At 49.0% G+C, this 19,319-nt stretch overlaps 9 protein-coding genes and 1 pseudogene across 10 annotated transcripts; 6 read left to right on the plus strand and 4 right to left on the minus strand.

The window, feature by feature from the left end:
- Positions 1 to 457: 457 nt before the first annotated feature.
- K452DRAFT_295815 (uncharacterized protein) lies at positions 458 to 2,226 on the minus strand (the record flags this gene model as incomplete). Its single annotated transcript, XM_033541858.1, has 3 exons — positions 458 to 1,198; positions 1,251 to 2,000; positions 2,050 to 2,226. 3 exons carry the CDS (start codon positions 2,224 to 2,226, stop codon positions 458 to 460), a joined length of 1,668 nt encoding a protein of 555 aa, XP_033400066.1.
- A 280-nt stretch (positions 2,227 to 2,506) lies between these two features.
- On the plus strand, positions 2,507 to 3,379 carry K452DRAFT_140881 (uncharacterized protein). Its single transcript, XM_033535405.1, has one exon. The coding sequence runs from the start codon at positions 2,788 to 2,790 to the stop codon at positions 3,142 to 3,144; it is 357 nt and encodes a 118-aa protein (XP_033400067.1). The 5' UTR covers positions 2,507 to 2,787; the 3' UTR covers positions 3,145 to 3,379.
- On the plus strand, positions 3,246 to 4,545 carry K452DRAFT_222743 (uncharacterized protein; the record flags this gene model as incomplete). Its single annotated transcript, XM_033536572.1, has 3 exons — positions 3,246 to 3,550; positions 3,600 to 4,077; positions 4,132 to 4,545. Coding segments are annotated over 3 exons (1,197 nt in total), but the record flags the coding sequence as incomplete, so codon positions are not given.
- Positions 4,546 to 4,607: 62 nt separating this feature from the next.
- On the minus strand, positions 4,608 to 6,542 carry K452DRAFT_140897 (uncharacterized protein). The gene is made up of 2 exons (XM_033535406.1): positions 6,120 to 6,542; positions 4,608 to 6,005 (listed from the first exon to the last, which is right to left on the minus strand). The coding sequence occupies exons 1-2, from the start codon at positions 6,380 to 6,382 to the stop codon at positions 4,670 to 4,672; spliced, it is 1,599 nt and encodes a 532-aa protein (XP_033400069.1). The 5' UTR covers positions 6,383 to 6,542; the 3' UTR covers positions 4,608 to 4,669.
- A 676-nt stretch (positions 6,543 to 7,218) lies between these two features.
- Positions 7,219 to 9,513, plus strand: K452DRAFT_344391 (uncharacterized protein; the record flags this gene model as incomplete). Its single annotated transcript, XM_033545425.1, has 7 exons — positions 7,219 to 7,499; positions 7,569 to 7,654; positions 7,710 to 7,789; positions 7,857 to 7,963; positions 8,017 to 8,366; positions 8,429 to 8,874; positions 8,929 to 9,513. The coding sequence occupies 7 exons, from the start codon at positions 7,219 to 7,221 to the stop codon at positions 9,403 to 9,405; spliced, it is 1,827 nt and encodes a 608-aa protein (XP_033400070.1). The 3' UTR covers positions 9,406 to 9,513.
- A 1,451-nt stretch (positions 9,514 to 10,964) lies between these two features.
- On the plus strand, positions 10,965 to 12,186 carry K452DRAFT_344395 (annotated as a pseudogene; the record flags this gene model as incomplete). Its single annotated transcript has 3 exons — positions 10,965 to 11,288; positions 11,346 to 11,822; positions 11,964 to 12,186. Coding segments are annotated over 3 exons (1,024 nt in total), but the record flags the coding sequence as incomplete, so codon positions are not given.
- Positions 12,187 to 13,051: 865 nt separating this feature from the next.
- Positions 13,052 to 14,131, minus strand: K452DRAFT_245127 (uncharacterized protein). The gene is made up of 2 exons (XM_033537969.1): positions 13,579 to 14,131; positions 13,052 to 13,486 (listed from the first exon to the last, which is right to left on the minus strand). Exons 1-2 carry the CDS (start codon positions 14,027 to 14,029, stop codon positions 13,410 to 13,412), a joined length of 528 nt encoding a protein of 175 aa, XP_033400071.1. The 5' UTR covers positions 14,030 to 14,131; the 3' UTR covers positions 13,052 to 13,409.
- Positions 14,132 to 14,928: 797 nt separating this feature from the next.
- Positions 14,929 to 15,858, plus strand: K452DRAFT_266110 (uncharacterized protein; the record flags this gene model as incomplete). The annotated part of the gene is made up of 2 exons (XM_033538778.1): positions 14,929 to 15,169; positions 15,344 to 15,858. Exons 1-2 carry the CDS (start codon positions 14,959 to 14,961, stop codon positions 15,856 to 15,858), a joined length of 726 nt encoding a protein of 241 aa, XP_033400072.1. The 5' UTR covers positions 14,929 to 14,958.
- Positions 15,859 to 15,979: 121 nt separating this feature from the next.
- K452DRAFT_200096 (uncharacterized protein) lies at positions 15,980 to 16,198 on the minus strand (the record flags this gene model as incomplete). The annotated part of the gene is made up of 1 exon (XM_033536019.1): positions 15,980 to 16,198. A coding segment is annotated over one exon (219 nt), but the record flags the coding sequence as incomplete, so codon positions are not given.
- A 1,348-nt stretch (positions 16,199 to 17,546) lies between these two features.
- On the plus strand, positions 17,547 to 19,051 carry K452DRAFT_356577 (uncharacterized protein; the record flags this gene model as incomplete). Its single annotated transcript, XM_033546059.1, has 3 exons — positions 17,547 to 17,612; positions 17,667 to 18,474; positions 18,531 to 19,051. 3 exons carry the CDS (start codon positions 17,547 to 17,549, stop codon positions 19,049 to 19,051), a joined length of 1,395 nt encoding a protein of 464 aa, XP_033400074.1.
- Positions 19,052 to 19,319: the final 268 nt, after the last annotated feature.

The raw sequence follows: 19,319 nt of genomic DNA on the forward strand, positions 1-19,319 counted from the left end.
GGACCGTCCGTCATAGTTTCCAACTGCATATAGACGTAAAACGAATCAATCAATCAATCAATCAATCAGTCTTAGACTATATATAGACGTTAAACGAATCAATTAATTAATTAATCTACGACGAAAGAGTTTTATATTTATAGCCTATACTAACTAAGTTTTAATATTCGTAGCTAATACTAACCTCTACGTATTAATATAAAATAATTAGCTATTAATACGTCTAATATAATATTCGTAGAACTATATTATTATAAATTCGCTTTACCTACTACTATCGTTTGCTGCGACGCCTACTATAGTCGCTTTACCTACTTCTATCGCTCTACTGGACGAGCTGCCGCAAGAGATTAGCGATATTCTTATGTATTTAAACTAAGCTTAAGGCTACATTCGGTGCCCCCTTTCGAGCCAAGCATTTTATTATTAGTAATGTTTTAATCCGCTGCAACCCAGCTTAATGCTTGCTACCGTTACTTGAAAACCCGTCCTTAGTAATGGTTTGCTCCCGATCCAAGCTCCTAACCCGAAGCATATGCTCAGTATTAAGGTCTTTGTCCATGGAATAGTTCCGTATAAACAGGCTAAGTAAAGCAGCCGAGCCTGCGACCCCCGTTAACGTCTGAAACACGTTCTGGAAGCTAGTCGAAAACGCCTTGACGTAGCTCTGGTACTGCGCCGAGTCTTTCACAAGCGTTTTCAGAACAGCAACGAAGCCTTCAGCATCGTGCGCTATGGAGCTCGGAAGGCTGTGCTCGACGAGGTGCTTCGAGAGCATGTTCTGGAACACTGCTCCACCAATCGCGACGCCGATGCTCATGCCGAGCGTACGTAGAAAGAGGTACATGGCTGCGGCGTATGCGACGTCTTGCGTTTCTGCCATGGCTTGGATGGCGATGTTCAACGACATGATGATCAGCCCGTGGCCAAGGCCGACGACGATGAAGATTAGGATCCAGGCGTACGTTTTTGTTTCATTGTCCAAGAGGATGAGCAGACCCGTGCCTAGGCAGGTAATGGCCCATCCAGACCAGATGGCCCAGCGGTAGCGACCAGACTTGGTCATAAGCTTGCCCACGATCATGCTGGTCGGCAGCATTGTGAGGATAATCGGCAGTAATGTCACTCCGGTAATGATTGGCCCGAAGTCTTTGGCAGTCTCAAAGTAAAAAGGAATGTAGTATAGTTTGCAGAACATCTGACGTCGAAATTAGCCGCGGTACAGCAATGGAAGGTGACCTCAGCTTTACCAGTAAGCCTTGAAAAGTCGCGCCAATGTAGGCAAAAGCCGCGGAAGGCGAGTTGAAAACACTAAGCCGCAAGAAAGGCGTAGGCGCGCCGTATATCTCCCAGACCACAGTCGCCGCAGTACCGACCACGCCGACGACCATTGGCACAAGTATCTTCCAGCTCGACCACGGGTACTCAGTCCCTCCCCGCGTGAGACCGATCAAGAAGCTACAGGTACTGCCAATAAAAAGGACAGCACCAACCCAATCAGTACTGAGTAAGCGTTCCTTGACTGGAGCACGACGAGCATGAAGTTTGATAGCCAAAGGAGCAGCCACCAACTCCACACCGCAGAAGGGAAAATTAACGTAGAAGATCCAGCGCCACGTTGTCTTCTCAACGAACAAGCCGCCGAGCAGCGGGCCGACTATCGTGCCAACAGCCCAAGCCATCTGGTTGACGACGAGGTACAAGGGCCGTTGCCGAAGCGGTACGATGTCAGTCATGATGACCAAGCCAAGCGAGAGGAGACCACCGCCCCCGATTCCTTGGATTGCGCGCCCCGCGAGGAGCTGGATGAAGTTGTTGGCCAGACAGCAGATGAGTGTGCCGACGGTGAAGAAGAGCAGCGAGATGCAGTACAAGATGCGGCGGCCGAAGGCATCAGAGAGCGCGACGATGAAGGGCTGGAAGATGGCCTGCGTTAGAAGGTAAGAGGTGCCGGTCCAGAACGTGTCGGCGGCACTCCCGTTGAGCGCGACGGCCAGTGACTTGCATGGTTAGTCGTTGAGATTAAGTGAGAAGGATTATAGGACTTACAGGTAATGCAGGGACGAGAATCGTAGCATCAATCGACACCATCAAGGAGACGAAAGCAAGTACGATGATGATTGTCCACTCGGCCTTGCCAGCTTTCCACTCCGGAGCATCTTGAGACGTTGCATTGCCCTCGGTTTGTTTATCAGTCGAGTTTGAAGATGACAGCGGCGAATTCATGGTGTGGAAGTGAAGTTGCAATAAAAATAGTTGTTGAGTAATGCGAGAAATGAAAGCAGTGAAAACGAAGACAGTTAAGTCCGAAGAAGGAATCTGCAAAGCGGTAAAGCCGCATACCGCGCTGTCCTGCTATAACCCACCATCAAGCTTTTCAGCAGAAACAAATGAGATTTTGCAAAGAGAAAGCTTGCTGTAGAGGCAGCGAGTCAGGTGTGTCGCAGCAACAGCGGCCAAACCGACGCAGGTGGTCAGCAATATTTGGGCGTCAGCCACACGTTCCGAAAGTTGTGCTGATGGATGACCTGGGCTGCCATAACTTGAAGCATTTACCGGTGGCTTAAACGCAGTGCCCTTGTGACTGTTGGTTGAAGCCTGTAAGCTGGCATGGCGTCCATCGCAGCTGGGCGTAGGTTGATAGGCGGCCAATCAGGTACGGCCAGGATCGTCCACGCTCAGCCAAAGATGAGGTAATCCAAATAAGCTTACGGAGTCACAATCAGCGGCCAGAAAATAGCTATCTACCACCACCACAATGTCTGTCCGCGCCCACGCGCTGTGGGAATGAACTTCAAGGACGTCCTGGTGGCCATGGACATAGTGGAAGGGATGAAGCCGTGCCTAGGTCTGGAGTGCGCCGGCGTTGTGAGCAGTGTCGGGGCAAAAGTGCAAGAGTTCACCGTGGGCGACCGCGTCATCGCTGTCGAACACGGTTGCTTTTCCACAAGGCTCGTTATCCCTGCCAGCCTCTTGGTGAAGATTCCGGACAGCCTTAGCTTTGAAGACGCGTCAACCATGCCGTGCGTCTATGCGACGGCCGTCCATGCGCTGGTCAACGTCGGTGGTTTGAGTAAAGGCCAAACAGTGTTGATTTACTCGGCGTGCGGTGGCGTGGGCATTGCGGCCATTCAACTGTGCTAGATGATGGAGGCTGAGGTACATCAATCTTCAGCTTTGACTTACGAATTTATAGCTAACGGATGCAGATTTTCGCAACGGTCGTTAATGCGGAGAAGACGTAATATCTGGTTGAGAATTTTGGCTTGCCGCGAAGTCGCATATTCAACTCTCGAGACCCTTTATTCTATGCCGACTTAATGGCTGCTACGGACGGCAGAGGGGCCGACCTGGTTCTAAACTCCCTCTCCGGTGAGCTTCTGCACGTATCCTGGAGATGCGTTGCCGAGTTTGGCAAGATGCTCGAGATTGGAAAACGAGATTTCATCGGCCGAGCTATGCTCAGTATGGACGCTTTTGAGGCGAACCGAACATTCCACGGAATCGACATGGCGCAGATGGCTGTTCAAAGACCAGAGTCCTGCCGGAAGTGAGTTGATATTTCCTAGTGCGATGACTACCGACTAATCAAGTTATAGGCTTCTCGAGCAATCCATGGAATATTATCAGAAGGGTGCAATCCGACCGATAGCGCCGACTAAGATGTTTCCAGCCAGCCATGTTGTTGAAGCGTTCAGGTACATGCAGAAGGGCCAGCACATCGGCAAGTTAATCGTTTCCATGCCCGAAGTTGCTGCAGAGCTCAATCTCACGCCGACTGCGCCGGATTTGAGCTTCCGAGATGATGCAGCTTATATTCTGCTCGGAGGGCTCGGGGGCCTCGGCAAGGCCATCTCCAACTGGATGGTAGAGCAAGGCGCTCGTCATCTTGTCTACTTGTCGCGGTCGGGCGGCGAGTCGGACGATGACCAGGCTTTCATTCGTGAACTAGAGGTGCAGGGCTGCTCCGTCCAGACATTCAAGGGAAGTGTAGCCAGCGCCAAGGGCGTCACTTCCATGGTCCGAAGTGTTGCAAAACCTATCGCTGGAGTTATGCATCTGTCGATGGTACTGAAGGTGAGCATCCAACTTCCGAAAATGTTGCTTTTTCCACAACTAACAGCCGGAAAGGACCGGAGCCTGTTGAAGCTCTCCCATGAAGATTGGACCGCAGCTATAAAGCCCAAAGTCGACGGGGCCTGGAACATCCACAATGCACTTGGCGATACTCCTCTCGACTTCTTTATTCTTTTCAGCTCGCTCTCCTGCGTTGTCGGGCAAGTTGGACCAGCCAACTACGCCGCCGCGAACGCCTTCCTCACTGCATTCACGCAATACCGGCATTCGCTCGACATCGGTGTCATGGAAGACGTAGGCTACGTTTGCGAAATCCCGGCCGAGGTGGTCATCGGCCTCCGCAGCACCAAGCCGCTCTCGGACCCCAACAGTCGCGCCATCTGGCGTCGCAATGTACGCATGCGCATCTCGCACCGCACGGTGTTATCGACACGAGCAGCAGCAGCAGCCCCGACAACGACGGCTTGAAGGTAGCCGCCGAGCCAGCCCTTCTCGATGAGGCAGCCAGCGCAGCATACCTGACGCGCTTGGTTGGCGAAAGGCTACGCAGATTTATGTTTAGCTCCGTCGAGGAGGGAGTCTACTGAGCAATTCATTCATCCCACTCCACCCTCAGCACGGCCCGTCCAGCCTCGAAATCGCGCTTAATCCGCCCCTCGACCTCCTCCATCTCCTGCGTCACAAAGTCCTGCATCTCGAGCTGAATGCCCGTCAGCCGCTCCTGCCACTCGCTGTCCAGGCGGTCCAGGCCCGCGTCCGCCTCCTGCCCGCACTGGTACTGCATATCGGCCACGCTGCCCTCGAGATGCGCCGTCAGGTCGCGGAGGGCCGTCGCGTACGCGGCTGCTTGCGTCGAGATGTCGTGGCGGAGCTGGGCGATATGGGCCGTCGTGTTGGTGGCGAGGGCTTCGAGCGCATCGACGTCGGGGTTGGGGTTGGGCTCCGTCTGCGTGCCTGTTGTGCGCGTGCTGCGTACGACTGCGGGTGTGGGAGCTGTGGCGCGCTCGCCTTCGAGCTGCTTCACGCGCGCTTGCAGAGAGAGCACTACGGCCGCTAGCGCGTTGATATCCATGGTGCCGCTACTGCTGCCGGGCTTTTCGTCCAGCGACTCAGTGGTCTTCTCATCCACGCTGCCTTGCCCGTCGTCGGCGTCGTTGAGCCTGCGCCGCTTGCCCGGCCGCGAGCTCTCCCCCTCCGTACCAGTAGCCACATCCTCGTACGCCGGCGGCGGCAGGGGCGCATTACCACTCACCACCTGGTCCGGATCCTCGAGCGGCACAACCGCCCCGCCAGCCCCGCCATACAGCCGCTCCAGCACCAGCCCATCATCCACGACCCGCCCGCCGCACACCACCTCGCACAGCGCCCGCGCCTGCGCCTCCGCCAGGCTCGCCCGCGGCACGTATATCTCGAACTCGCGTGCCGTCCCAAGCGCCTTTACCAGCGTAAGCATCTCGTCCGCTTTCCTGCTGCGCGGAACGCCCAGCCCCGCGGCCGGCGCCACGAGGTCTCCGGCTGTAGAGAGCACGAAGGCGAGACCTAGGATGTCGTGGTCGGAGGTGCAGGTGCGGCCGTGTAGGAAGGTTTCTTTGACCGCGGTAGGGATTGTGTTTGTTGAGCTTAGGTGGGAGATGCGCGAGGGCGGGATCACCAGGTGCAGCGTCGTGTAGGCTGTGCTGTTTTGGAATCCGATGGGCACGCGGAGGTCAATGAGGGCTGTGCGGGCCGAGAGGCGGATGTCGAGGCCGATGCGGGCGGTGCCTTTTTGGCCGAGGTAGACGATATCGTTGGTGGGCATGCGCCATGCTGCTACGGCGGGGGCGTTGGTGAGGGCGATCGAGGTAGTAGCATCATCGGTGGGTGATTGAGAGGATGTTGGTGGCATCACGAGGAAGGGTAGGTAGGTGTGCGATTGAACAATAATATGCCTATCTACAACAACGGAGCATCAGCACGCCATCCCACGACCATGCCAACAACAATTAACTGCGCGCGCGTGATGCAAGCCAGGAGAACCAAAGAAAGAAGCAAGCAAAACAAACAGCAAAAGTGCAAACCCCGCCCATGACGCAAACGCGCGAGCTCCCTCCCACCCGGGCTTCAAAGAGCAGCCCTGGCTCGTCAATCTCATCACCAACCCCAATCCGCCACACTCACCGAGTTCACCCCCACACCGGCAACGCGCGAGTAGAATCCAACGAAGCATCTGGAACCGCAGACGAGCGCCAAAAGACGCACACAGACCCCAGCCCTTCCACCAGAGGGGGACCCCGTCATCGCGACGCGACGCGACGAAACGGGCCATCCGTCCGGTGGGTAGGCGCTGGAAAGATGGCCTGCGCTGCAAGTGTCAAGGAAATATGCTTCGGGGCTCGCGGCCGGCGGGCGGGGCGCGACATGCGAGTGCATGTCTGTGAACCGGACCGCCTGGTCGGGCGGTGTCGCCGCTCCACCCTCATTCCGGCGGGATGCGGTTCTTGTCAGGACGTGGCAAGATCACCCCGCCGTGCGTGGGTGCATCATCCGTCCTGGCCGATGAACGCGCATCCGGCGGATGAGGCGCGGCCTGTGCACTGATGGTGCGAGGGCCTGTGGAGCGGGACTGGATGCGCGCGAGGTGGTGTGGTCATGGTGTGCTGTACTGGGGGCGCGGTGATGGTGGTGGTGGGTGAAGTACCGGTTGTCTGGTTGTCTAAGGCTGGGTCAGTGAGATGGGAGATGGAAACGGATGAACGAGGGTGGATACGGTTGACGTTGGGTGAGATGGAGTTGGATTGACGATTGGGCGGGGGAGGTTGAACGTCTGACGTTGGGGCTTGGCGATGGCGCTGACTAAGAGACATGGCTTGGCGGGTTGGTGAGCGTCACGTGAAGACTACCCGGAACCTGATTATGCTACAATGTAACATCGAGTTCCATGAAACCATGGAGTTTTTCGTCAGAAGTGGGGTAAGACGGGTCGGGTTCTGCGTCCCGTGAAGACTACCCCGCACAAATGTCGAACATATCTTAGCACGTCATTCACGGTAGTCCGAAGAATATGCCGATACTAGAAATATATAAAAACAAAGACTTGCAAGATGTCTTTACACGATCATAGTATTTACCTGAAGCTTTAATCCTACAACCCTAAGTAAGAATATGCATTTTGTTATACTTCTTTCTGCAGTTGTGACTGCATTGGTTTGTTCGGTTGTTGCCAGCAAAGACAGTCCTAACATAGTCTTCATCTTCACCGATGATCAAGACTACCGTCATGGCTCTCTAGACTCAATGAAAGCAGTGCAACAGGAGCTTGTCGCAAAAGGAACGCTCTTCACAAACTTCTATGCGACAATCGCTGTGTGTTGCCCGAGTCGTGTGTCTCTGATGAGAGGCCAAGCTGCGCACAATACCAACAACACACACGTACGAACGCCTGGGTAAGTACTTCAATATTTTCACTCAGTTGTTTAGCGGACTATGGAAACTTAGCTTACTTGAGATTGTAGTGGAGGATACGGAAAATTCCTCAAATCCGCAGAGGACAATAATTATCTCCCTCACTGGCTGGACAAAGCCGGATATCGGACTGAATGTAGCATCGTACCATCCCGCAAAATACACCGACTCGCTAACTGTATATTTCTTAGACATCGGAAAGCTTTTCAATGGTGTCGACCTCACAAACTACTCTCCCGCACCCAAAGGGTGGGATCATATTGATGTTTTGGTATGGCTTTTTTCCACAAATGATTTTGAATTTCACAGTACATCTAACGAATATATGGTGTCTGTAGCTTGATCCTTACATCAACGCGCACAACACTGTCGTTATGTCTCAAAACGGAGACAGGCCAAAATGGTACCGGGGATACCAGCAAACAGATGTTCTGCGGATTAAAGCGTGAGTGTTTTCACAAAACTGAAGAACTACAGCTGAGTATCCGCATTATTTAGGCTGTCGCGGCTTGAGGCTTTGATTCAAGAAGAGGATCCGTTCTTTCTCATGATCGCTCCTACTGCTCCACATGTGGAAAATGTATACGATCCACCCACGCCTCCAGCACGCTACCTCGATAAATTTGCAAACAGAACCGCACCACGGGCTCCGAACTACAACCCTCCTGACGAATTCCAGCATGAAAAGCCAGCATGGCTTGGAAAACTTCCGCTTTTGAACCAAACCCAGATCGACCAGTCAGACAGACTTTTCCGCCGCCGGCTCGAGTCGCTTCAAGGGGTCGATGATATTGTAGATGATGTCGTCCAAATGCTGAAGGACAAAGGCGTTATAGAAGAAACATATGGTACGTGTCTCAAATGGCAAATAATCTGGAACTTCTTGTCGCATACTGATTATCATCTTAAGTCATATACTCTACTGACCAGGGCTACCACCTTGGAACGCACCGACAAGCAGCTGGAAAATCGACTCCGTACTTGGAAGACACGAATATTCCATTGGTTGTGCGAGGGCCTGGCATACAGCTGGGCGCCACCTCAAACTTGCCGGGTACCATAACTGATTTTGCCCCAACATTTCTCGACATCGCGGGACTTGCTGATGAGGACTATCCGCCTTTTCTTGATGGCTCCAGCCTCCTTGATGCATGGAAGGATGCGACGTCGCCTGCGCTTTCCCAAAGGCAGGAAGCCATAAATATAGAATTTTGGGGCTATGCCTTCAACGAGATTCCCGCCGGAGAGGAATTACATCTTGACAATGATTACAAGACAATGCGAGTTGTCGGTGAAAAGTCCTCTTGGATGTACTCGAGGTGGTGCAACGATGACACGGAACTCTACAACATCACAGTAGGCTTCGTTCTTCGCAGTCAGAGGGTAATCTACGTGCTAACAAGAGTCAAGGCTGACCCGCATGAATTGTTAAATCTGGCAAATGCATCAGATCCTGCGATCCAGCGGGTATTGTCAAGGATGAATGCTTTACTAATGGTGGGCAAATCTTGCGCGGAATCTTCATGTCGCGAACCGTGGAGCGTTTTGCAGCCCCCTAACGCTCCTCCTGGGCAGCCAGTATTGAATCTGGAGGAGGCGCTAAATCCTGACTACGATGAATACTACTCAGCAATCCCGCAGGTAAAAATCGAGGAGTGTTTGGGATACCAGTTCACGCCGAATGAGGGACCCTTCTTTCCCTCGGGAGCAGAAGAAGGTCTTGGATTGCAGTATCGGGAACCTACCGACAATTACGAAGCCCAGAACTTAACGACGAGATTAGCAGGTAACGAGAAGCCAGGAGGTGACTGGGACCAAAGACATGCGACGTTGGAAATGTTACAACAGGATGCGAGAGAGCTCACCAACGAAGAGCTTAAAGTTTAATCAGCCTACCGATAGAAAGAAATATATTAAACTTACTACTGTAGCAGAGCTGTATGCCCTTTTGTTTTTTTTTTTATAAGCATTTGCTATCTCTTCGCTACATCAAACTTCTAGTTAGCCATTACTAAATGCTACTATATCCCTACATAATTTCTCTACCTACTTCTATCGCTCTCTGCTAAGCCTTAATACTACTATTCGCTGCTATGCCTACTACTAATACTTACTAGTTCTTCTATTCTTAATGAAGTGAGTATATATATGGGTAAAACCGATAGTACTGTCTAGAGTTCATGAAGTGATGTAAGACCTTTTTCCAATTATGAAACGTCCGCTCGAACATGGGATCCAAAGCAAGTATCTACGCTAATGCATAAGTTCTGCTTATTGCAGTACTATTTGCGAGCGATAGATGTCAGCTTCCTTACTATTGGCGGATAGTTCGCCTCTTATTCCTACACGTGCTGCGCTATAGGTAAGCAAGTTAGAAAGAAGCTATCTACCACTGCCTCGCTAGCCTTTTTGCACGGTTTAAAATTTCAAAAGGGAGCATCTCGAGATTCTTTCTTAACTTCATCAAGTAATTCCCGTGCGCAACGCGCAGTTGCCGGAAAGCTAGAATGCCCCATCTAAAAACACTTTGAAATAATAATAGAAGCGGCCAAATTTCCATACACTTAAGAGAGTTACCGGAAGCGATCAGTATAACTAATCTATATGGACGATATGTGTGAAGCTGGGCGCGAGGAATTGGACGCCGCTTGTCCTTCTAGATTACTGTTACCTATGGAGGTATATATGCTGCTATCTAAAAGAACACGTTTTCTCTTTAGTAGTGGTAAATGAGTAGTGCAGGGGTAAGGCTGTTGTGTAACAACTAAATAATGAGGCTGATAAACGAGAGTTATCGGAGTGATCCTGGCTGACAATATGCATATGCATGCAGTCGGTGTGGCTGTCCCGTGTGGCTTATAATGTCTTGCTTTTGCATCCGCCGGTTAAATGGAAAACAACCCGTCTTTCGCCAGCCTTTCACCTTCCCCTCATCTCTGCAACACATAAACTTTTCTTGCCTCGTTTATACTCTCAACTCAAAACACCCGCATTATGCTGTGTAAAAGCTGTACGGCGCTTATAATCGAATACGATGTCGATGATCCATCACAGGAGTTTATTCCTATCGCCTTTGAGATAAACTACGAACTCCCTTGTCTTCCCCATCTTAGCAAAAATGTGGCCTATGGTTGCGAGCTCTGCTCTTTCCTCGCAGACAATGTCCGGAGTACTGTGGAGAGCAGGTTCAACGACATCGTTGGGTCTAATGGAGTAATCCCTGTCTGGCTGGGAAATGCGGGGTTCTACACGGAAGCTGTGCTTCGAAGTGACACAACCAACGACGATAACGGTGTGTACGCATTCGAGATCCAGCTTCGTATAGGCAACAATAAAGAGGAGTGTTTGTATTTTTTGGTATACGCTGATGAAAGTAGGTAAATTTAGAGCCGGAACGAGATTTCGTTATGTTTGCTACTAATGCCGATTCCTGCAGGCGAAGAGGCATCAATAAGCGGCAGGATCCAGCGACGGAGACTAGCACCGAATGCAGTATCCGATTCTTTTGTTTCCCTCACGCAAAAATGGTTTCGTGAGTGTGAAGCACACTCGATGTGCAGTTTATCCACAAAAGCATTCACACCTACGCGATTACTTAATGTTGGAGCTAGCAACCACTCTACAGTAAGACTGGAAACTATGACAAACGAATCCAACACGCGCTACGTTGCACTAAGCCATTGCTGGGGTCCTCCGGATCCACAAAAGCCTATGTTGAAAACGGAACACTCAACCCTATCCGAAAGAATGGAAGACATCCCGCTATCTATGTAAGCTTGGTTATAAGTAATAGGTTATAGGTCCATGAATACTTACTGGTGAAGCAGCATGCCTAAGAATTTCAAAGACGCTGTGGCCGTAACCCGTCTCCTAGGAATCCACTATCTTTGGATAGATTCCCTCTGCATCATCCAAGACTCCGTAGAAGACTGGCTACATGAAGCGGCTCTAATGTCTCAAGTCTATCAGCATGCCTATGCAACACTCGCTGCTACGTCTACCAAAACAAGCCATGACGGTTTTTTGGAACGGCCATCAACCAGCGAATTACGAGTTCCATTCAAATTTTCTGGTGTTAGCATCACAAGCGGTTACATTTACCTTCGACCGGCCGCGAATAGGCATGCATGCAGCTACGAATTTGATGTTGAGTCGTCTACATGGAACAACAGAGGCTGGACGCGACAAGAGAGATTCCTTTCTCGTCGTTTAATACACTTCTGCAAACACCAGGCCTACTTCGAATGTAGAAACGTATTGCAGGCTGAAGATAACCACAAAGTCCAACATTTGCCGACAGCCAAGTCCTTCGATGGCTTTGAAACTTTCCGCGGCAATAGAGAGCCCGCAACTGGCAGCATTGAGGACGATTCAACATTGAGCAATCATGGCGAGGAGCAACACGGTTTTGAAACACCCGAAGAAGGCAGCGAAGCTGGCCAAAGTGAGGGTTCTGGAACGGACATAACAGACGACGGCAATGACATTGCTGACGAAGTTTTTGACCACTGGCACAAGATCGTAGCTCTTTTCTCTACCCGACAACTAACATACAGTACTGATAAACTGCCTGCAATTTCTGGTCTCGCCAAAAATATCGCCTCTGCTCGACTATTGGGACGTTACTTTGCCGGAATCTGGGAAGGAGATCTGATATACGGATTACTTTGGATTTCCGCCGCTGAAAAGAGCGATCTCGCTCCAGTGTCAACGTATCGCGCGCCATCCTGGTCATGGGCTAGTTTGGACGGCCAAATTACTTGGGCATCCAACTGGAAGCGGGAAACATTGGTGCCGATTTTTGAGCTGTTGGGAGCGGACATTAAACTACTTGGAGAGGATCCGTTTGGAGGAGTTCATGAAAGCGCGAGCCTTAGGATTTTAGGACCCCTTGCCCATGTTGAAATCAGCGGACATGATAATTCCAGAGGCCCTTCTAATTGGTTTGGCTATGACATGATATTTGAAGGGAAAAGAGTTGGATCCCTGCACCTCGATCTCAAGAACCCGGAGTTAGTGTCTAATGAACTTTTTGCTCTGCAGCTCTGTGAACAATGGCCGAGGCTACCTGAATATCGAGATATGAGGTTTTGGTGCGGATTATTATTAGAGCGCAGTAGTGTACAGGTCGATACATTTTATCGAGTTGGACTTTTTTTCCTTGGCGAAGATTGTCTAAGTGTGTTTGAAGGAAAAGAACGAAGTAATATAGTTTTGATATAGTATAGTTGATACTTAAGAAAAAGCTACCAATACAATATTCGTACTCATAGTGGAATACCAAATTAGTTATATTTCAATCATGGCTTGTTACTATAGAAAATAATCGCACATATTAGTACTCTATAGAGTAGAAAATTTATACCGTCCTCGGGAGTACGATAAATAAATTCTAGTACTAGGTTTTTAACTCGGACGTTTTCGCCGAATTGACATTGCTCTTATCAATTGAAATTATTTGCCTTTCAAGAGCTATTTCATGGGAAAGTAACAGTAACTTTCCCTGATACATGCTGTACTTTCTAAGCATATGCAGCCGATATTTTCCAACATCTATTTCTAAATATTTTTTGTAATAACAGTAATGAATGTAATCTCTTAACTGGAAGAGGGTACTTGGCGCATAGGTAAAGAGTAGGATCTTAAAACAGAACAAAGCCCAACGTGATAATGAGCTTCAACAGCTTAATGAGTGACACATAAACAAAGCAAACCTGACACGCGCACAGCAAAGCCCTCTCACCTCACCCATACCCAAATATCAATGTCCTTTCGTCAACAAGAAAGCTAACGGAAACTCTCTCGACAATGGATGGTGGAGAGACTGATAGCTTCCAAACTTCCTGTCTGTTTTAACGAAAGCTACTCTCCCCCAGTTATTCATCTGCACCTTAGCAGTAATCCCCGATGTTGTAATTAGCGTACACATTTGAAGTGTAACACTGGCCGTCAGCGAAGAGAACAGTATCTGTTATTTGGTCAACGATTGTATATACACAAAGCTTTTAAGCTGCAGCCAGCTTTTTATGAGCAGTTGAAGATATTAAAAAATAAACTTACTGTCTACTGGTAGATTCGCGCCCGGCTGTCTGATGATTGTCTGGCTATTGGATGCTGGCGTCAAGTCGTTTTCACACTGGATCTGTGCGCCTTCGCCATTGACAGTGCTTGACCCAGTCCAGACATCGATGTGTCTGTTGTTCCTATTGGACCAGTCCTGTGTGCATTGCTCGCAGTAGTCTTCCAGACGAAGGTACTTCTTGAGGTAGGGATCGTAAATGATCTCACAGATTTCGAATTCTCCAGGCGCGGATGCGAACGTCAAGGGATCGTCGTAGGTACCGGAACCTCCAGCTACATAATTGCGACCACAGTCGTAAGCGGTGGCGGGCCCTGCTGGATCATTGTCGGGAAAACCAAAGAAGGTATGCGTAACAGAGTCCATAGTTGTGCACTGGCCTGTCACAACAGCAGCCAAAGCGCTAACAGTTGCAAAAACGGTCAAATACATTGTGCTAGTGTTTCTTCAGGAGTAAATAGATGATTTGAAAGACGAGAGTACGTAAAGAACTGCTTGAGTGATCTAAGGGTTAAATGAAAGGGATAAGTCCTTTTATAATGGTTTGGACTAGGAAATGATCATAAGCCCATTTGTTAGATAATGGCTCTCAGCTTCAAAATCGTTTCACTTTTAAAAATTTTGCCTTGCATAATACTAACTTTAGTATTTCCGGATTATATGGTTCCATAAATAAACTCCCAAAAGCTCAAAATATCAACACTTAAGAAAAAGGCGGCTTATTACGCTTTCCGTCTGAAGTCATCTGCACCACGATAATTGATATTTTATTGCCAACAGGTTAACCCTTGCAAATATTAATTCAGCTGAGGTTTTGCCTAGGTCTACACGTCATGTGGCTGTGGAGGCAACAAGGCAAATTATCTATACGGGATTTCCTGCACGTTCCCACTGTGGCTTCGGCAGAACGAGTCGGACGTCGGCATTCGCCCTACTAAAAACAGAACCTCTAGAGTCAAATAACACTAAGGGAATTTCCATATTCTTACTAGTGTCATGGAAACTATTTTATTTTTAACTCACATTGAACCCTGTTGCCGTAGTTGTTCGACGGATGAGCGTTAACCTCTTACGCGTTTTAGGCACCTGGCAGGAATCTATAAGCCATAAGCCATGCGTATTTCCAGATGTAGTGATGCGTCCGTAGGCACGCCACTGAGTTACATGGGGCCCTGGAAATAGAAATGATTAACTGATAAGCGTGGCCTGCCGAAAAAAATCACCGGACCTTGGCAAATCTAAGCTGACTTCTGCGAACAAAAGTAGACGGATATATAATAGGGTCTTCCTTACTGTTTGTTTAGGTAATGTCCTTTTCTTTCTAAATACATACTATCGCCAGAAATTTTGGTTGACCTACAATGGTGAAAACATTTACTATCGCTTATCTCACACTTTCCACTCTGCTTTCTTCTGCAACAAAGATTTCCACATTCACGGATACGAACTGTCAGCATAGCTCTCAAATACTAGACGGTCCGAACGGATACCCGGATGGCGTGTGCTCGAAACTTGTTAGGAACGGTCCATTCTCAAGCTTCCAAGTTATTCAAGCGGATGACGGATGTTCAGGTAAATACCAACTATCTTCAGGGTGCCTTTTTCGTATTGCCATTTCCCAAGCTCCAAGGTGTATACACACCTGTTTTAAAACTGGATAAAGGGCTTAGCCCTTGTAAAGTTCTCATAGTTCTGTGTTTTAGCAAATACTCTAAAACTTAAACAGGGTCGCTAATAGGTATTTAGTCACAATTTATGGAGCCGATACAGACGAGCAATCTTGCTCCTCTGACAGAAAGGAATTTGCAAAAAAGCTAAAGTGCTACGGCAATGAATGGGTTTACTATTCCATTGACATGTGCTTTAACCCCGACTCCAACTCAACGACCTCCAGTGTTAGCATCTCTTCAAAAGATACGTCCTCAAACACTGGAGCTATTGTCGGGGGCACGATTGGAGGCTTTTTCTTTCTATGTACTGTCTTAGTACTTGGCTACATTCTTTGGAATCGCCATCGTCGTTTGACAAGACCTCCAGAAAACCGTTCAGAAACCCAACCTCCTGAACTTCCACTCGGATCCGAGATACAAGAACTCGATAGTGAAAACCGACAGATCGAATCAAGTGTAGCGCCAGCAGAACTTGGAGTTTCAGAAATGGAAGCGAGCAAACGCAAACGCAGTCTAGAAACAGAACCGGTAGAACTTCCAAGCGGGGACAAAGGCTTAGTATCTACTAGAGAAGCCTCTGAGCTTCCGTAGAAAGCAATTTTTCAATCAACAAATACGTTATAATCTTGCGGCTCCCTAAATTCTATCACTGTCAAAGAGCGTGATTGCACCACTGCGCTGTGAGGTGTCTTCCCGGTGGATGGTCGGCAGGACTGTCCAAGATGCTCTGGACAGACGTGAAATTGTTTGCGCATAATGAAGAGATGAGCCAACCTCGGCCAAAAAATCCTGCAAAGTACGTTGCAAATTGCAGTGGGCCGGGCGTACGACTGTCTAAGTCCGCGGCAGCGCCGGCAGCAATCATCAAGGCATGGTAACCCCCTCCTGAGTCTGCGATACCAATGTTGGGCAAAGCAGAACAATTTTTGCCGCGGAACCGGTATATGAGTTCGAACCAAACCCCGAAATCTTGAGGCGACCGAGCAAGTCGCGTATCGGGGCAACTGTATTGTTCCGTCGCTTCTCGAGCCATGAGGAATCACTTGGAAAGAGAGAGAGTGCATCTCTGATTTTGGGACATTGTGTAGGACATTAGGCTGTGCCAGAGGCATATCCGTTAGGAGCTTGTGGAGCGGCACGCTTGAATGACAGTTCAAAGTGAACATTGTTCTCGGCAAGTGGCTCATGTTTGACTAAGCATGCTGCAGCGATGTTTTGGTCAGAAATAACTTTTAGAAGACGGGTTCACTTTTACCTACTGACCCAGCCATATAGGCTAGTTTTACTATCTAGTTGTCGATTTTCATGATGCAGGATCAAGAACGCTGAAAATGAAGGTGGAGAATGTGTTGGCTGCGTTTATGGTGATGTTGGTCACGGTAGTCAGCGTTACTTCTGATCAAGCACAAGCGGACGTTTTTGTCTTTTTAAAATTCTAGACGACCTTCAGAACACTACTGCAAGAGAATAAAGTATAGATATCACGTATGCGTATGGCGCCACAGATAACGGGTAATCGGTAATTCTTGGCGAGGCGCAGTCGTCGGAAATTAGTATAGGACCAGCCACATCTTAAACACCCCACAACTGTGCTTAGCCACATTTCGGGGCGCCTAGAGCGCCGGAAAACGTTAGCAGTGTGGTAGATCTATTGAAAGGGGAAAGGGGACCCATTGCAGTCGGCGCCTGTTGCAATGCGCCTCTTCTGCGCCTCTTCTGTATAGAAGGAAACCATACAGGATAAATCTCTCAAACACTATCAAGCTATAGACTATGCTACGTTGCTATCGGCCCGGGCCCGAGCCCGAGACTATAAGGCGATGGATCGTAGCTTGTGTGTGGCTTTTCTTTATAACCGAGAGCCCGAATGTCCGAAGCCTTGCTTTGCCAAATACGAAACCTATCAAAGCCCGTGCGCCATATCGGCTGAACGGCCCAAAGGTTGTCAAGAGTGTACCCTAAAACGCTGCCTTACTATTTAGCGATTTGGATCATCTTAATATCCGACGCTGGCCTTAGAGGGTCGACAAAAGCCACATTTGCTTCCTAAGGCAGTGGCTGTGTTCAGGAGTTAGAGTAAGAGCATATACATATAAATCTGTGGCTTGCCGCCAGAAAGGACTTCCGTTTCCAGATCCAACCTGATTGGTCCATTCCCGAGCTGACCACTTTGCTCGCTTATCAGCCAATCCTCCAAAGCGGCGCTAGTCTCATTTAGTAAACCTGACCATCTCTTTCATCCATCAGGTTAGCTTGGAATCAGCACGCGTGTACTGTACATGGCCCGTTCTGCTCACAAAAGGTCCCGCCATGGATGCAGGCAATGTAAGGTGCGTCACGTCAAGGTGAGTGTCCCATCAACCCATCTAGAATGACATACCTACTAACGCTTACCCTAGTGCGATGAACAAGGCCCTTGTTCGAATTGCGTTCGACACGGAGTAGACTGCAGCTTGAAGCAGACACGCCAGTTCTGTGAAATTCGCCCACGCGAGCCTATGCTTACGCCTACACCTATCCCTGAAAGATCCAATGCGACAAGTTCAACTCCGCCGCAGTATAACTCCGATACTCCTACAAGCCAAAACTCTGGATGGCAACAGCCTACAAATGTCACGCTCACTCAACAACCTGAAAGCAACCCGTTAGACCCAGTTCCCTTGCCTAGACAACCCAGACGCCAGTTGCTTCCACAAAACATTGCATTGGGAGGGAGTAGTCGCATCCAAGAAGGATCGGATGAGATTCAGCTTCGAACTCCGTTTCTCTTCCATCACTACTGCTCGTCTGTTTACCAGACACTTGCTAAATGTCAAGTATGGCAGAAAGTCGTGCCCCAGCTGGCTTTAGAACATGTAAGAGGCTTAACACTCAACAACAAACAACCCCAAATCTCTGCTAACGTAAGACCACAGGACTTTTGCATGAATTCGTTACTTGCCATCTCCGCCGCTCATTTGGCATACCTTAACGAAGAAGCCGCACCAAAGAGACATTTTAATTCTCTTGCACTCCGCTACCAATCACAAGCGGTTACGTCGTTCTCCACCACGCTAGACGACGTCTCCGAGGAGAACAGCGGTGCCTATCTTGCGACTGCCACTATGGTCTTCTTGGTCAATACATTCTGGACGGCAAACCCTTTTTCAACAGGAGAACAGGACATCACCCTCCACAGCCTTGTACATGTGTTTAAATTGCTCGAAGGTTACTAGACATCCACGTCATCTCAAGTAACCTTAGTTAACTAACATCTATTTTAGGCGTCAGAATCATCCTCAGTTTGCCTTCAATTGGCCAAGCTGCCAAAGAAGGGCCACTAGCGGCAATATACGAAGATCCCCAGATGGCGACAAATCTGGAAGGGGAATTCATGGAGGAAGTCAAAGACCTAACAGTCTTCATCAATGATGTGTCCAGCAACATCGGTTTTCCAGAAAACCTGCCCATCTATTCCTCAGCTATAGATGCTCTCACGCTTACATACTCATTTCTTCTGGCTAATAGCGACCGGCCTGACCGTATATGGACTTGGCCATGGGCGGTGCCACAGGAATTCCTGTCTCTAATCGAGGCGGCCGATCCGATTGCTCTTCTCATACTCGCCTATTATACAACATTGGTACACAGCTGTGAGGATAGACTCTGGTATATCGAAGGTTGGAGCGATAGGGTTTTGCAATTAGTCTTTCGGACTTTGGATGAATCATGGAAAGGCAAGCTAGAGTGGCCAGCCAGGTGTTTGCGCCAAAGGGTAAATATTCTGAGAGGGGATCAAATATGATGTCAACACTTCAATCAACCACATTCTGCTTCAAGTCTAAGACTCTAGGAACCGATAACAGTGCTAGTGATTTTCGGTATCCTTTGAAAGCAACTACTTTTAAGTATGGCTGATCATAGAAAGTATTCGAACATACTCTGAACATCTATTAAATTATGTAGGGCTGTAGGGGGTGCATACATGCCTTTGGGTTTTTGGAAAGAAGAACTGGTACATTTGGTTTTTAAGCCATCTCTTGTTCGTCGTCTGAGTAGCCGAAGCTATTCTC

The sequence above is a fragment of the Aplosporella prunicola genome (assembly GCF_010093885.1).
Source record: "Aplosporella prunicola CBS 121167 unplaced genomic scaffold K452scaffold_6, whole genome shotgun sequence".
Lineage (NCBI taxonomy): Eukaryota > Fungi > Ascomycota > Dothideomycetes > Botryosphaeriales > Aplosporellaceae > Aplosporella > Aplosporella prunicola.

Coding starts and splice junctions, on each gene's coding strand:
- K452DRAFT_140881 (XM_033535405.1), top strand. CDS start 2,788: ATGAACTTCAAGGACGTCCTGGTGGCCATGGACATAGTGGAAGGGATG.
- K452DRAFT_245127 (XM_033537969.1), bottom strand. CDS start 14,029: ATGTATTTGACCGTTTTTGCAACTGTTAGCGCTTTGGCTGCTGTTGTG. Junction 13,487..13,578: donor CGCGAATCTACCAGTAGACA/GTAAGTTTATTT, acceptor ACCAAATAACAG/ATACTGTTCTCTTCGCTGAC.
- K452DRAFT_140897 (XM_033535406.1), bottom strand. CDS start 6,382: ATGGCCCGTTTCGTCGCGTCGCGTCGCGATGACGGGGTCCCCCTCTGG. Junction 6,006..6,119: donor GCGGGGTTTGCACTTTTGCT/GTTTGTTTTGCT, acceptor TGTTGTAGATAG/GCATATTATTGTTCAATCGC.